At 36.0% G+C, this 13,144-nt stretch overlaps 1 protein-coding gene across 3 annotated transcripts in view; it reads left to right on the forward strand.

The window, feature by feature from the left end:
* itsn2a (intersectin 2a) overlaps nt 1–12,551 on the forward strand; it is a 52,550-nt gene extending 39,999 nt beyond the window's left edge. For all 3 annotated transcript variants that reach the window (XM_077220514.1, XM_077220512.1, XM_077220513.1), the window contains 19 exons: nt 421–493; nt 621–799; nt 1,615–1,670; nt 1,796–1,962; nt 2,276–2,309; nt 2,411–2,532; nt 3,218–3,314; nt 3,458–3,649; nt 5,389–5,510; nt 5,596–5,702; nt 6,741–6,924; nt 7,283–7,381; nt 7,475–7,642; nt 7,771–7,980; nt 8,105–8,226; nt 8,762–8,844; nt 8,939–9,022; nt 10,774–10,947; nt 11,025–12,551. In XM_077220514.1, the coding sequence (XP_077076629.1) occupies nt 421–493; nt 621–799; nt 1,615–1,670; nt 1,796–1,962; nt 2,276–2,309; nt 2,411–2,532; nt 3,218–3,314; nt 3,458–3,649; nt 5,389–5,510; nt 5,596–5,702; nt 6,741–6,924; nt 7,283–7,381; nt 7,475–7,642; nt 7,771–7,980; nt 8,105–8,226; nt 8,762–8,844; nt 8,939–9,022; nt 10,774–10,947; nt 11,025–11,182 (2,431 nt within the window). In that variant the 3' untranslated portion in view covers nt 11,183–12,551. The remainder of the gene's footprint in view (nt 1–420; nt 494–620; nt 800–1,614; nt 1,671–1,795; nt 1,963–2,275; nt 2,310–2,410; nt 2,533–3,217; nt 3,315–3,457; nt 3,650–5,388; nt 5,511–5,595; nt 5,703–6,740; nt 6,925–7,282; nt 7,382–7,474; nt 7,643–7,770; nt 7,981–8,104; nt 8,227–8,761; nt 8,845–8,938; nt 9,023–10,773; nt 10,948–11,024) is intronic.
* Nucleotides 12,552–13,144: the final 593 nt, after the last annotated feature.

Genomic DNA, 13,144 nt, shown 5'->3' on the forward strand with positions numbered 1-13,144 from the left:
GCAAAAGCACAATATTCACCGTTTTTTAAATACTGACAAAAAAATCTATACAAATATACTGTGAATATTCGATTTATCAGCCAGCCCTATGACTAACACACATACTGTTTTGATGAGCTTCAGATTTAAAAGCTGCCAGAAATGTGGTGTTTTGGTATGTGTCAGACATTCAGGAAGAAAAATCTGATGCAGTTGTTTCATCTGTCACCCCTCTTCTATTATTAATCGATTATTGTGAAAGACCTCTCCGTCAGAGGAGGGTAAGATACAGCAACATTCGGTAGGTGTGACATCCTTGACCGCTATTGAGCTGGTAGGACATGATCTGAACAGACTTAGTTTTTTTTTTAATTTTGACATTTAAATTGGTTGTGTTATTAGTCTTTAAGATAAATAAATAAATGCCAAATCTTTTCTTAGAATTCCTCGGGTGGACATAGAAGGACCAACACCAACACACACACCAATGTCTACAAACACACAGCACTCACAGGTTGGCATGTGTGAACATACACACACCCCATCTATCTCACATACAACATTGTTTATTTGATCATTGAGAGATATATTACTCTGATCATTGCCATTTGTTAGAGTATGTGTGTGTGTTTGTGGTGTAGGCTGTCGCTCTGTGTGAGTGGAGCGCTAAGACTGACAGTCACCTGGGCTTCACTAAAGATGACATCATCACGGTTCTAGAGAAGCAGGAGAACTGGTGGTACGGAGAGCTCAACGAGAGCCGGGGCTGGTTCCCTTGCTCATATGTCTCCATGGTTACCACCTATAACACACAGACCGAGTAAGGGATGAGATACCTCTTACTTTACCTCACAAACATGCAATAATTGATGCAATAATTACATTGAATAATAGTATCTATTTGAAGACAGCTGATTATTTATTATTTTATTTTTATATTTTATGTAAAATCAGCATAAAACGGAAATTGCAGTAGTTTTTTCTTCCCTATTTTGACATATCTGAGTGAAACTGCTTCTCAGGACTTGTTGGGCGGGACTTGTTTTTGTCCATCAGGAATTTATTGGATCGTTTTTATTGAATTTATTGAATCTATTGAATCTTTGTGTTTTGCTATTGCTGTGATGTCATGTGAGTTACAGGTTGCCTGTCACTCACATGTAGTAAACATGCCATCTGAAAAGAGAAGAAATATAGTTGCAAGTGGGAGGGGTTATTTTTTAATCAAGTTATTTTGATTAAAGATTATGAGGGCACATGAATAAAATAAAAAAAGATGTGCACAGATTAATCAGTTATAATAAGTATTACAATATTCCAATTTTGAGTTTGTTTACTTTAAATATTTTGTTAAACAGCATTTAACTCATTTTAGATCAATATAATGTAGTAGGTCAGACTTTTATTGTTCCAGACAGCTAAATATAAATTTTACACATATACTCGGTTTCTTCTACCAAAAGATGGCAGCTAGATTTGTAGTACTATGTGTGTAAGTTATTGTCTTAATTTTTTTATGTTACCAGTCATTTTTGGAATAAATGTATTACATTTATTTAGTAACCAATACATATACAAGAGTTGCAATTCGATGCCAAGCTAAATCTTTTATGTTCTTTTTCTTCTCTCTTCTAGGCCATTATATTCTACTGTGGACGAGATTGACGTTTCAGATTCTGGTCTGCTTGAGGGTGAGGAGTGTGTTTATGTTTTCATAGAACCATCTCTGGTCATTCAGATGAGACATTATGACATGAAATTGAACTGTCATTTCAGAGGTTTTTGTCATGCTTTGTATTTGATTTGACCTAATTAGAGTATGTGGCTCTATATACCTATGAGAGTCCGGAGTCAGGTGACCTGACGTTCTGTGCGGAGGATGCTGTTCTGGTAACAGAGAGGGAAGGAGAATGGTGGAGAGGGTCCATCGGGGACCAGTCTGGCCTCTTCCCTTCCAACTACGTTAAACCCAAAGAGTCCGATGTATGCATATTCAGATAATTGTATATATATATATATATATTATGTATTCATATTAACCATATAAATATATATTTTTTTATTAATTTACAGACACCACATACGGATGATTTATTTAATACTAAAAATAATCATTTTATTTATGTATTTGATATGAATTTGATTTACGTATTGATACTTTGATACTAATTTGAGTACTGCATTCTTTTGACGAGAAACGTTTTAGAAGATGTTGCTGTTTTAAACGAAGCATTCATAGACATTTAGGTTGGTATGCTTTGTCATAATGATGTACTCACTGTATTATTTTTTTTAGACTGCCAATCCTGGAGTTCCCAGTAAAAAGCCAGGTGAGATTTGAGAGAGTAGTACCATAACATAGAAGGAAAAATCAAGGCTGGCTGTTTTACATTATAAACATGATTAAATTGTGCTCTTTATTGGTCCTCAGAGATTGCTCAGGTGACTATGGCCAATGCTGCCACAACACCAGAGCAATTGAGTCTGACACCTGGTCAGCTGATCGTGGTGCTGCATAAGAACTCAAACAGCTGGTGGCTGGGTGAACTACAGGTTAGTATATATTACATAACCAGACTTCATCTTACCAAAGGACATCATTTGATTATACTGCAATATAGTGTTCTTTCTTTCTTTGTTGTGTTTATTTAGCACAATTTAATACAACCATAGTTGCCCAATGTGCTGTACAGAGGTAATACAATTTAAAACCAAAGTACAAAGACAATACAAAATAAAATAAATACAACCACAGAGAAATATGACTCAACACACAGAAGTTTATAGTTATACAGTACAAACAGTGTATACTTTACAGTTATATACTGACTACTGCTCTAAGGCTTAAAATAATATATATATATATATATATATATATATATGCAGTACCGGTAAAAAAATTGGAAACATTACTATTTTTAATGTTTTTGAAAGAAGCCTCTTAGGCTCATCAAACCTGCATTTATTTGATCAAAAATACAGAATAAAATGTAATATTGTGAAATATTATTACGGTTTAAAATAATTTTTAAATTTGAATATTCAATATCATTTACAATATAATTTATTTCTATGATGGAAAGCTGAATTTTTAGCATAATTATTCCAGTCTTCAGTGTCACATAATCCTTCAGAAACCATTCTAATATGCTTATTTATTGTCAATGTTGGAAACAGTTGTGCTGCTTAATATCACCAGCTTTTAAAAAACAAACTAAAAACATGTTTCTGTTTGTAGGCACGGGGTAAGAAGCGTAAAAAGGGCTGGTTCCACTCTTCTAATGTCAGATTACTGGAGGCAAACAGCGGCAAAATAACTCCTGCACATCAACCATGTGAGACACACACACACGTTGTCATCATACTCTTTCATTCACAAGCTTTTGTTTGTGGTGTTGTGTGTGTGTTGTTTTCCCTCCTCTGTCCCATTCTGCTACATCCATCCATTCTCTCTGTCTCTCTCCCCTTCCCCCTGTAGTGTGTCAGGTTATTGCAATGTATGACTACAAAGCAGCCAGTAAGGATGAGATGAGCTTCCAAAAAGGTCAGCTGATCACCGTACTCAACAAGGACAACCCTGACTGGTGGAAAGGAGAGGTCGCAGGGGTCATAGGGCTGTTTCCAACTAACTATGTGAAGATGACCACAGAATGTGATCCCAGCCAGCAATGTGAGTACTATGAGAGTTACTTTATCCGTTTCTGTTTCCACATCAGAGTTTAGAGATGTTCATTTCGGAAAAGGGTAGAGAAAATATGAATTGAAATGAATTGAATTTGAAATAACCTCCTAAAAAGACTGTTAGTGAGACAATGTTCACGCACACAAACATATTTACCCAACTATGTTCTTTAAATTTGATTACAGAAAAGGAAAGTAAGAGATTTTTTGGCCATAGCCGTTCTTTCTTTCTTTCTTTCTTTCCTTCTTTTTTTCTTTCTTTCTTTCTTTCTTTCTTTCTTTCTTTCTTTCTTTCTTTCTTTCTTTCTTTCTTTCTTTCTTTCTTTCTTTCTTTCTTTCTTTCTTTCTTTCTTTCTTATCAACATGATCTAATATATACTTTTCATTCATCCCTTCATTATTCATTCTCTCATCTGCCCTTATCTCTTTTCTTCCACCTTTTCTTCCACGCCTCATCTGTGTTTTATTGTAGGACGATAGGTCTGGCCCCTCCTTCCTCTTCCTCCTTTCTTTTCTGGGCCAATCAGAACACTGCTCTGGTCCAGGAAGCAGCCTCAAGCAAGCCTTCAGGATTTAACAGTTCCCCTTCAACTATTTCTGTTTAAACTTTACGAACACATCAGTTTACCCCACTGGCATTAGGAAAAAATGTTGTTCTGTTTAGTTGGGAAATGTTAGATATCACTCGCTGCTTTTTTCTGTTTCTTTTAAGAAGTGACAAATTAATGGGCCCGTATCCTGAGCATATATTTTCCTTGATATTTTTTAAATAAAAGTTCTCTGTACTATGTAAAAAATATTTTGTAAATTTCACAACTCTAAACTTTCTTTCCAGTCATCATTTACAGGGTAATTTACAGGAACTAAGCTGGAAGAATGGCTCATTATGAAATCCTTGGATTTCTGACATAGTTAAAACCTGAAAACGTTAACCTAGTAGTACCTATACCCACATTTGCCTATTCAGTGTTCAGTAACTTGATCTGCCCAGTCCTGATGAGGTAATAAAGAGGATGTAGGATGGATATTACGATTCTTAACAGTAAAAAAAAAAACAGTAAGAATAAATTGTCTAAAACGTTTTATTGTTTATGCATTTTTACTTAGGTCCTTGGTCTTTTTCATTTTACTTATCAAGTTTTTTCATTATTATTATTATTATTTTTTTAAATATATTTGAACTTTACTGAGCCCAATATCAAATGTGTATTCCAGTGTGCCAGAGAACTATTTCTTATATCAATATCTGAAAATGGTGTTTGGCACCAACAAAAACAGCATGTTTGGGTACAAGAACCTTGACTAACATTATAGATGGACCACAGGGTATTTTTTTTTTATAATAATAAACATATGACATGGCCCAGCCCATGGCCCTTTCACACAAGCAAGTACTGTTCATCAGCACAATCATGTATTTGTAGATCACAGGATTGTTAGTCTGCCTCTGCCTGCGTGTTCAATTAAGTAGTTAAAGGAACTAATGACCAGCAACATGTGTTGCCCTCATACTTGACCAGCTATGCAGCCAGCTAACACAGTCATGACCTTAGAGACCATTAGACTTCACTCTGAATGTCATACTGTAATCTTTGCTCTGAATACATTTTGTATGGAAAGTATTCACAATTATATGAAGCAGAATTTCACAAATAAAGTTTTCAATTGTGACATGCAGTGATGTGGTCGCTGATGAATGCGTGTGCATGCATGTGTGTGTGTGTGTAGGGTGTGCTGATCTGCTCAGTTTAGACTCTATGTGCACTGAGGAGAGAAAGAGACAAGGCTACATCCATGAGCTAATTCAAACTGAGGAGTCCTACCTGGAGGACCTGGAACTGGCAGGGGAGGTAAACCAACAGTCATTTCAATAGTCAAAATGTATGACATATCTATGCTATGTAATTATTATTTCCTGATTGTGTGGATATTTAGGTGTTCTATAAGCCAATGACAGAATCAGGGCGGCTGACGGAGGCTGAGATGAGCCTGATCTTTGTGAACTGGAGGGAACTGATCATGTGCAGCACCAAACTCCTAAAGTGAGTCAACAGTGACTGCTAGAGGCAGTTTGTGAAATCGCAAGTGCATGTGGCGGATGGTTTGGTATGGTTTGTTTTTGTGTAGTCCAATATTCATTTATTTTCCAGTTATTTATGATGTTTACAGTACATGGTTAAAGGCTTTGTAGGAAACCATTTACCTTACATTTGGGACTATCAAATAGCAACCAATGGATGCAAATGAAAAATGAAAAAATAAAATAAAATAAAACATAGAAAAATTAAATATTTAAACAAATTTGTTCAGGTTAACATCCGATAACCGAATTAGGTCAGTGAAGTAATTGTAATTATTATCCAAATGAATGTGAGTGATGGATTTTTTAATTCTTCAATATTTTTATGATTTATTTTATTCCTTGTTTTCAGACATCTAGTCAATACTACAATGATGTATTCATTTATATAATTTAAAATACATTTTAATTAAAATCTTTTAATACAAATAAAAAAAACTCTCAGTTTATATATTTTAAAACTTAAAAAATTTATATTAAAAATAGTTACAACAACAGAGTAAAAAATATACAATAACAATTATTACATTTAAAATATCTACAATAGAGTAAAAATTACATTAAAAATAACTACAATTGAGTAAAAAATTACATTAAAAATAACTATATTAGACTAAAAATGACATTACAAATAACTACAATTGAGTTAAATTATTACATTAAAAATAACCACAACAGTAAAAATTACATCGAAAATAACTACAATTGAGTAAAAATACATTACAAATAACTACAATAAAGTAAGAATTCATGGACAAATAACTACAATAGAGTAAAAAATGATTACATTAAAAATACTACAACAATACAGTAGAAAGAATATTTAGTGTATCATTTTTATTAGTTGGCTACACCTTTAAACAAGCGGAGAGGTCACTAAAATGGTACACTAATAGACAATTTCGTATTTCAAGTACATTTTTCCTAGGCAAACAAACAAAAAAACAAAACAATGTATAACATACAATATATGTGTAATGTGTATGCGTGTGTGTTTCAGAGCTTTACGTGTCCGTAAGAAGATGGCTGGAGAGAGGATGCCGGTGCAGGTGGTGGGTGATATCCTGTCCTCAGAGCTCTCTCACATGCAGGCCTACATTCGCTTCTGCAGCTGCCAACTCAATGCCGCAGCCCTGCTGCAACAGAAAACAGACAAGTCACCTGACTTCAAACTCTTCCTGAAGGTAAATGGAGTTCTAATAACAGGAAAACTGCATTTCACATTTATTCACAAGTAGTGTTAGCACTCTATATTAAACAGTGAATAATATTAAAGTGGCAATATTAATACGTTTTGGTGGACACTTTTGTGTAGGCTACTTTTGCACAATAAACAATTTTGGTCTAGTGTTGGGTCGCTGCTTAATCAGTTTCCTGAAGCAAAGCCAGTTGTGTTGTCCATTTTCCACAGTAGTCCACAAGATGGCGCTGTAAATACTACTCTCTCGTGGGCTATTGTGGATGACTTCACTGTAGCAGCGATAAGACAAAATTAGGCTCTTATCCTTCTCTTCCTTCTGTTTTTTTCACTCTTCTTTGTAGAAAATTGCCAGTAATTACCGTTGTAAAGGAATGCCACTGTCCAGCTTCCTCCTGAAACCCATGCAAAGAATCACACGCTACCCACTGCTGATCAAGAACGTACAAGAAATACATTTCTTTAATTCTGCATTATTTGTATGACTTTTATTTAAGCCGGTCATTGTTTGTTGTGTCTGAAATATGTTTGTGTAGATTCTAGAGAACACCCCTCCAGCTCACGCAGATCACGCACACCTGCAGGCGGCTCTCGAGCAGGCCGAGGAGTTGTGCTCGCAGGTCAACGAGGGCGTGAGGGAGAAAGAAAACTCTGATCGGCTGGAATGGATCCAGAACCATGTGCTGTGTGATGGAATCATTGAGGTGAGACCGCTGAAGGAGAGCTGCTGTTGACCTTTTTGCGTTACATGATGACCTCAAAGTGTAAAACAACAGCATTTATTATTTGTTATGGTATTTATGAAAATGTTTTTGCTATATTCTTGTTTTAGCATCTCGTTTTTAACTCTCTGACAAACTGCCTGGGCCCTCGAAAACTGCTGCACAGTGGCAAACTACATAAGACCAAGAGCAGCAAAGAACTCTGGGCATTCCTGTTTAATGACTTCCTGCTCCTCACTTACACCTCCAAACAGTTCTCATCTGGACCAGACAAACTCTTCAATCCCAACTCAAATGCACAGTACAAGATGTATAAAACGGTAAAGCAACACGATTGGTTAGATGTCCCTCAGAGCTTGTACTTAGCTGTATTAGATTGTTTTGTGTTAAACACTAGTAATATTTGTAAAATTTATTTTTCTAAGATAATCTTTTTTATTCTAGCCAGTGTTTCTGAATGAGGTTTTGGTCAAAATGCCCTCTGACCCCTCTAGTGACGATCCAATTTTTCACATCTCGCACATTGACCGTGTGTACACACTCAAGACTGACACCATTAATGAGAGGTACTTTCAAACTAAAATGCTTAGAGAAATGCCTAAAGGCCCGTTCACACCTAGAATGGTAACTATATCAATAACTATATTAGCATCCACCAATGATAATGTTGATTATTATAAGCGTGCACTGCAGTTACGTCCTTTTGCTCAGACTCTTTAAAGCAGGATCGATTCTGATTGGCTGTCAATGTTTTTATCATTCATCAGCTGGAAAAAAATCATTCTGAAAAGTGATTCCAATGATATTGTTCCTCTGTATTGTTATCGTTATAGTTGTGGTGTAAACTTCCCTACTCGCATAGAATTTAACGATTATTAAAACTTTATCGTTATCCTCCTTGGTGTGAATGGGCCTTAAAACTGAAAAAAAAAAATCATACACACACCTGAACAGATTCACTGAACTAGTGAAATAAAGTCTATAAAACATTCAGTAGAGTATTATTCTGTAGTGAAACAAAAATACTAATTTGATACAGTAAGTGTCTGTTGTGCAGTATATAAATTACTAATGTTATTGATCACTTTAATTTTAAATCAGGACAACATGGGTGCAGAAGATCAAAACCGCTTCTGACCTCTTCATAGAGACTGAGAAGCTCAAAAGAGAGAAGGCATACCAAGGTTGGGATTCAATGATGGCTATTAAGAGTCAAAGTCAATGTGATTGAATGCAGCACTACTGATAAAGTACTGATACTGTGTGTACATTGTTTAGCTCGCTCTCAGAAGAACAGTGGAATCGGGAGACTGTTAGTAACGGTCCTTGAGGCGACAGAGCTGAAGCCCTGCAAACCCAACGGTTTGAATGAACATACACAAACCTCACTATATATATACACACACACACACACACACACACACACACACACACACACACACACACACACACACACACACACACACACACACACACACACACACACACACACCGTCCGTATATATTTGGACACAGGCTCAATTCTCATAACTTTGTATGCCACCAGAATAAAATTAAAGTGATTTAGAAGAATTAGAAGATGAATTAGAAGTGTAGAGTTGGGAAAAAAAAGACAAGTAAAAAATTTAGGAATTGCAATGATTTTTTATACACCCCCCCCCCCCCCCCCCCATTTTCAGGGGCTCAAATTTAATTGGACAAATGAATATAATCATAAACAAAATGTTCATTTTTAATATTTTGTTGAGCATCCTTTGCAGACAATGACTGCCTGAAGTCTGGAACCCATGGACCAAAGACTAGGTTTCCTCCTTAGTGATGCTTTGCCAGGCCTTATACTGTAACTGCAGCTGTCTTCAGTTGTTTGTTCGTGGCTCTTTCTGCCTTTAGTTTTGTCTTCAGCAAGTGAAATGCATACTCGATTGGGTTGAGATCAGGTGACTCAGCCATTGCAGAATATTCCACTTATTTTCCTTCAAAAACTCATGGGTTTGCAGTGTGTTTTGGGTCATTGTCCATCTGTACCGTTTAGCGCTGTCCAATCAACTTGGCTGCATTTGGCTGAATCTGGACACAGTATATTCCTATACACTTTAGAATTCATCCAGCTGCTTCTGTTACATCATCAATAAACACCAGTGATCCGATGCCACTGGAAGCCATGCATGCCCATGCCACCACCGTGATTTAGATGATGTTGTATGCTTTGGTGCATGAGCTGTTCCAAGACTTCAACATACTTTTTTCTTCCCGTCATTCTGGTTGATCTTAAGTTTCATCCATCCAAAGAATGTTTTTCCAGAACTGGTCAGGCTTTTTTAAATGTTTTTTTTGGATGTCTAATCTTGTCTTTCTATTCTTGAGACTTCAACCTTTGTGGTGAACCCTCTGTATTTGCTCTTGTGAAGTCTTCTCTTGATTGTAGACTTTGACAATGACACACCGACCTCCTGGAGAGTGTTCTTTATTTGGCTGAATGTTGTGAACGGGTTTTTCTTTACTATGTAGAGGATCCCGCGATCATCTACCACTGTTGTCTTCCATGGACGTCCAGGCCTGTTATGTTGTTGAGCTCACCAGTGCAATCTTTTTTTTTTCTCGGAATGTACCAAACTGTTGATTTGGCCACTTGTAATGTTCCCGCTATCTCTCTGATGGATTGGTTTTGTTTTTGAAGCCTAATGATGGCCCGTTTAACTAGTATGGAGAGCTCCTTTAAACTCATTATGTGGGTTCACAGCTACAGCTTCCAAATGCAAATACGTAGAATCAACTCCAGAACTTTTACCTGCTTAATTGATGAATAAATAATGAAGTAATAGCCCACACCTGTCCATGAAACAGCTTTTGAGTCAGTTGCCCAATTATTTTTGGTCCCGTAAACCCTTCCTCCAATTTGGATGTAAATAAGAGAAATAATAAAAAAAAAAGCTGAGTGTGATTTTAAGCCCATATTCAGCTTTTTGTACTATGCTTTTGTTTTGCACTTCTAATAAATTAATCTAGTTTTAAGAATGGTTAGATATTAATACGGGAGTTCCATCAGAAAGACAAAACAGACAAATACCAAGTAGGAAATGATTTTTGCAGTGTGTGATGTGTTGTGTTTACAGGGAAGAGTAACCCATACTGTGAGCTAACAATGGGCGCTCAGTGCTACACGTCCCGCCATCAGCCCGACACGCTCAACCCCAAATGGAACTTCAACTGCCACTTCTTCATCAAAGACCTGTATCAGGACGTCCTCTGCCTCACTATCTTTGAGAGGGACCAGTTTTCTCCTGACGGTGGGATTCTACACAGCAACACACAAAATATACACACACAAAAAACATATTTTCAACTGATTGTGATTTCAATACAGATTTTCTAGGTCGTACTGAAGTTCCTGTAGCAACAATAAAGAAGGATCAAGATGGTAAAGGCCCATTGGAACGGCGTCTGCTGCTTCATGAAGTTCCAACTGGAGAGATCAAAGTGCGGCTTGACTTGCAGCTCTATGAGCAAACACCTCACATGTGAACGCCACATCTGCTTCATTAGCACTGCAACATTAAACAGAACACTTAAAACAAAGTTTCAAAATTTGTTAGTGTTTAAAATTGAACACTCCTGAAATGGTAAAGGTGACCACTTAACGGATGTTTACCTGCTGTAAAATAGAGGCTGGTAGTGTCACATTTACTCTTACACTTAAGGATGATGTTGCATGATGGGGAATACTGGGTAATAATGTGATGATTTGGAATTTTGAATTTTTTAAATTGCATTTATAATCTGAACATAATCTGTGTGAGTGACCACAGTTGACTTTGATTAGGTGTTGTTTCTGGCCTTTCATTCTTTAAAAGCCAAAGACTGCTATCCCAGCTTACAAAATGTTTTGCTAATGTTCCCTTTAAGTTATGAAAATGTTTTTCTAAATGTTCTCTGGACATTCAAAACGTCTAGTTCTTTGTTTTAAAAAGTTTTTTTCCCCCTCGGTCATGCAATCGTTTTGGAAACATTCCATTTTATCATTCTGCAAAGATTTTGGGAACATTACTTTTGAAAGTTCTCTTCAACATACAATAGTAACATTTAAAAAAAAAAAATCCAACTATAGCATTTCAGAACAAAACGTATAAACAATGCTTAAAAAACATTTTTGTGGTAATGTTTTGAGAACATTATTAAATACCAGATAGCTTTGAATAAATGTTACTGGAATAATTTTTGTTCATAACTTTGAGAGAACCTTTTCAAGAACATTAGCCAAAGTTCTGAGAATGTTCCCTGTTTGCTGGGATGATAGAGTGAAATACACTGCTCTGCTTTACCACTGACTGGCAGCCTTTAATTGATTTTATTTTACTTCACTGCCTTTAATCCGAACAGCATGTACAGGAGCTTCCTATGTATAAAGAGATTAAAAAGGTGTCTCTGCTTGTTCAACTGAAATTGCTTGCACTCAGGAAATGCCCAACATTAATTCAGTCATTTGTAGAATCCATGAAGCCAAGCACACATGTGCTACCCCGGTGGTTCCCGAGCTTATTCCCGAAGCTCCTCAGCGAATGTTTAATTGTATTATTAAATACTGAAACACTGTTTTAAAAACTCTTTTATTATACACTATTATCTAAACGTGTGACGGAACATAAATTATTAGTTGAATTCTTAATTGTATTAAGTATGGGAAAGCTTTATTTATAAATGCTTTAAGAATGTACTGTATAATATTTTTCTTATGGTTTTACATTGATTATGCCTAAGCCTAACTGAACAACAGCATTCAGTTTTATGAACAGACTGGATCTGGATGTTGTACATTTGGGTTGATGCTGGATATTGAAAGATTGTGTGTACTATTTAATCAATGCATAATTGTATAAACATCTATAGCAATCAATTACTGTATTGGTTTGAGTTTATTTATATACACCAAAAATAAAAACCCAGAATTTCTCTAAATATATTTATTGAAAAAATTAAAAGGGAAACGTTGTTTTCATAGAACCCCAAAATATTTTGCAGGCTGGAGGTTGACTATATAGTGCTGCTTGAAAGTTTGTGAACCCCTTGCAGAAACTGAATAATTTCAACAAAATAAGAGGGATCATAAAAAATTCAATTCAATTCAATTCAATTCAAATTTATTTGTATAGCGCTTTTCACAATACACATTGTCTCAAAGCAGCTTTACAGAAATTGCATTTCGGAAATGTACATAGAAAAATACAGTTAGTTAATCAAGTATTAATTTATGGCATAACATATCGCCGGCTTTGAGTCGTCTCTTCACAGGCGTCGAGTCGTCTCTTCACAGGCGTTGGGGCATCTGAAGTCTCCGTGAGAGGCTGGATACAAACTGGAGCTGACGAACGCTATTTACCTCGGGACTAGCGTCCCGAGATAACAGCAGAAAGGCAGATGGGAAATAATTAGCATAGCTGATGTTCATAATGTTAATGCATTCGAACCGATTCAGCAGTATCAAAGGTT

Source organism: Siphateles boraxobius, unplaced genomic scaffold (assembly GCF_051911475.1).
Source record: "Siphateles boraxobius isolate OS27281-9 unplaced genomic scaffold, OSU_SipBor_1 8, whole genome shotgun sequence".
In the NCBI taxonomy this organism is placed as follows: domain Eukaryota; kingdom Metazoa; phylum Chordata; class Actinopteri; order Cypriniformes; family Leuciscidae; genus Siphateles; species Siphateles boraxobius.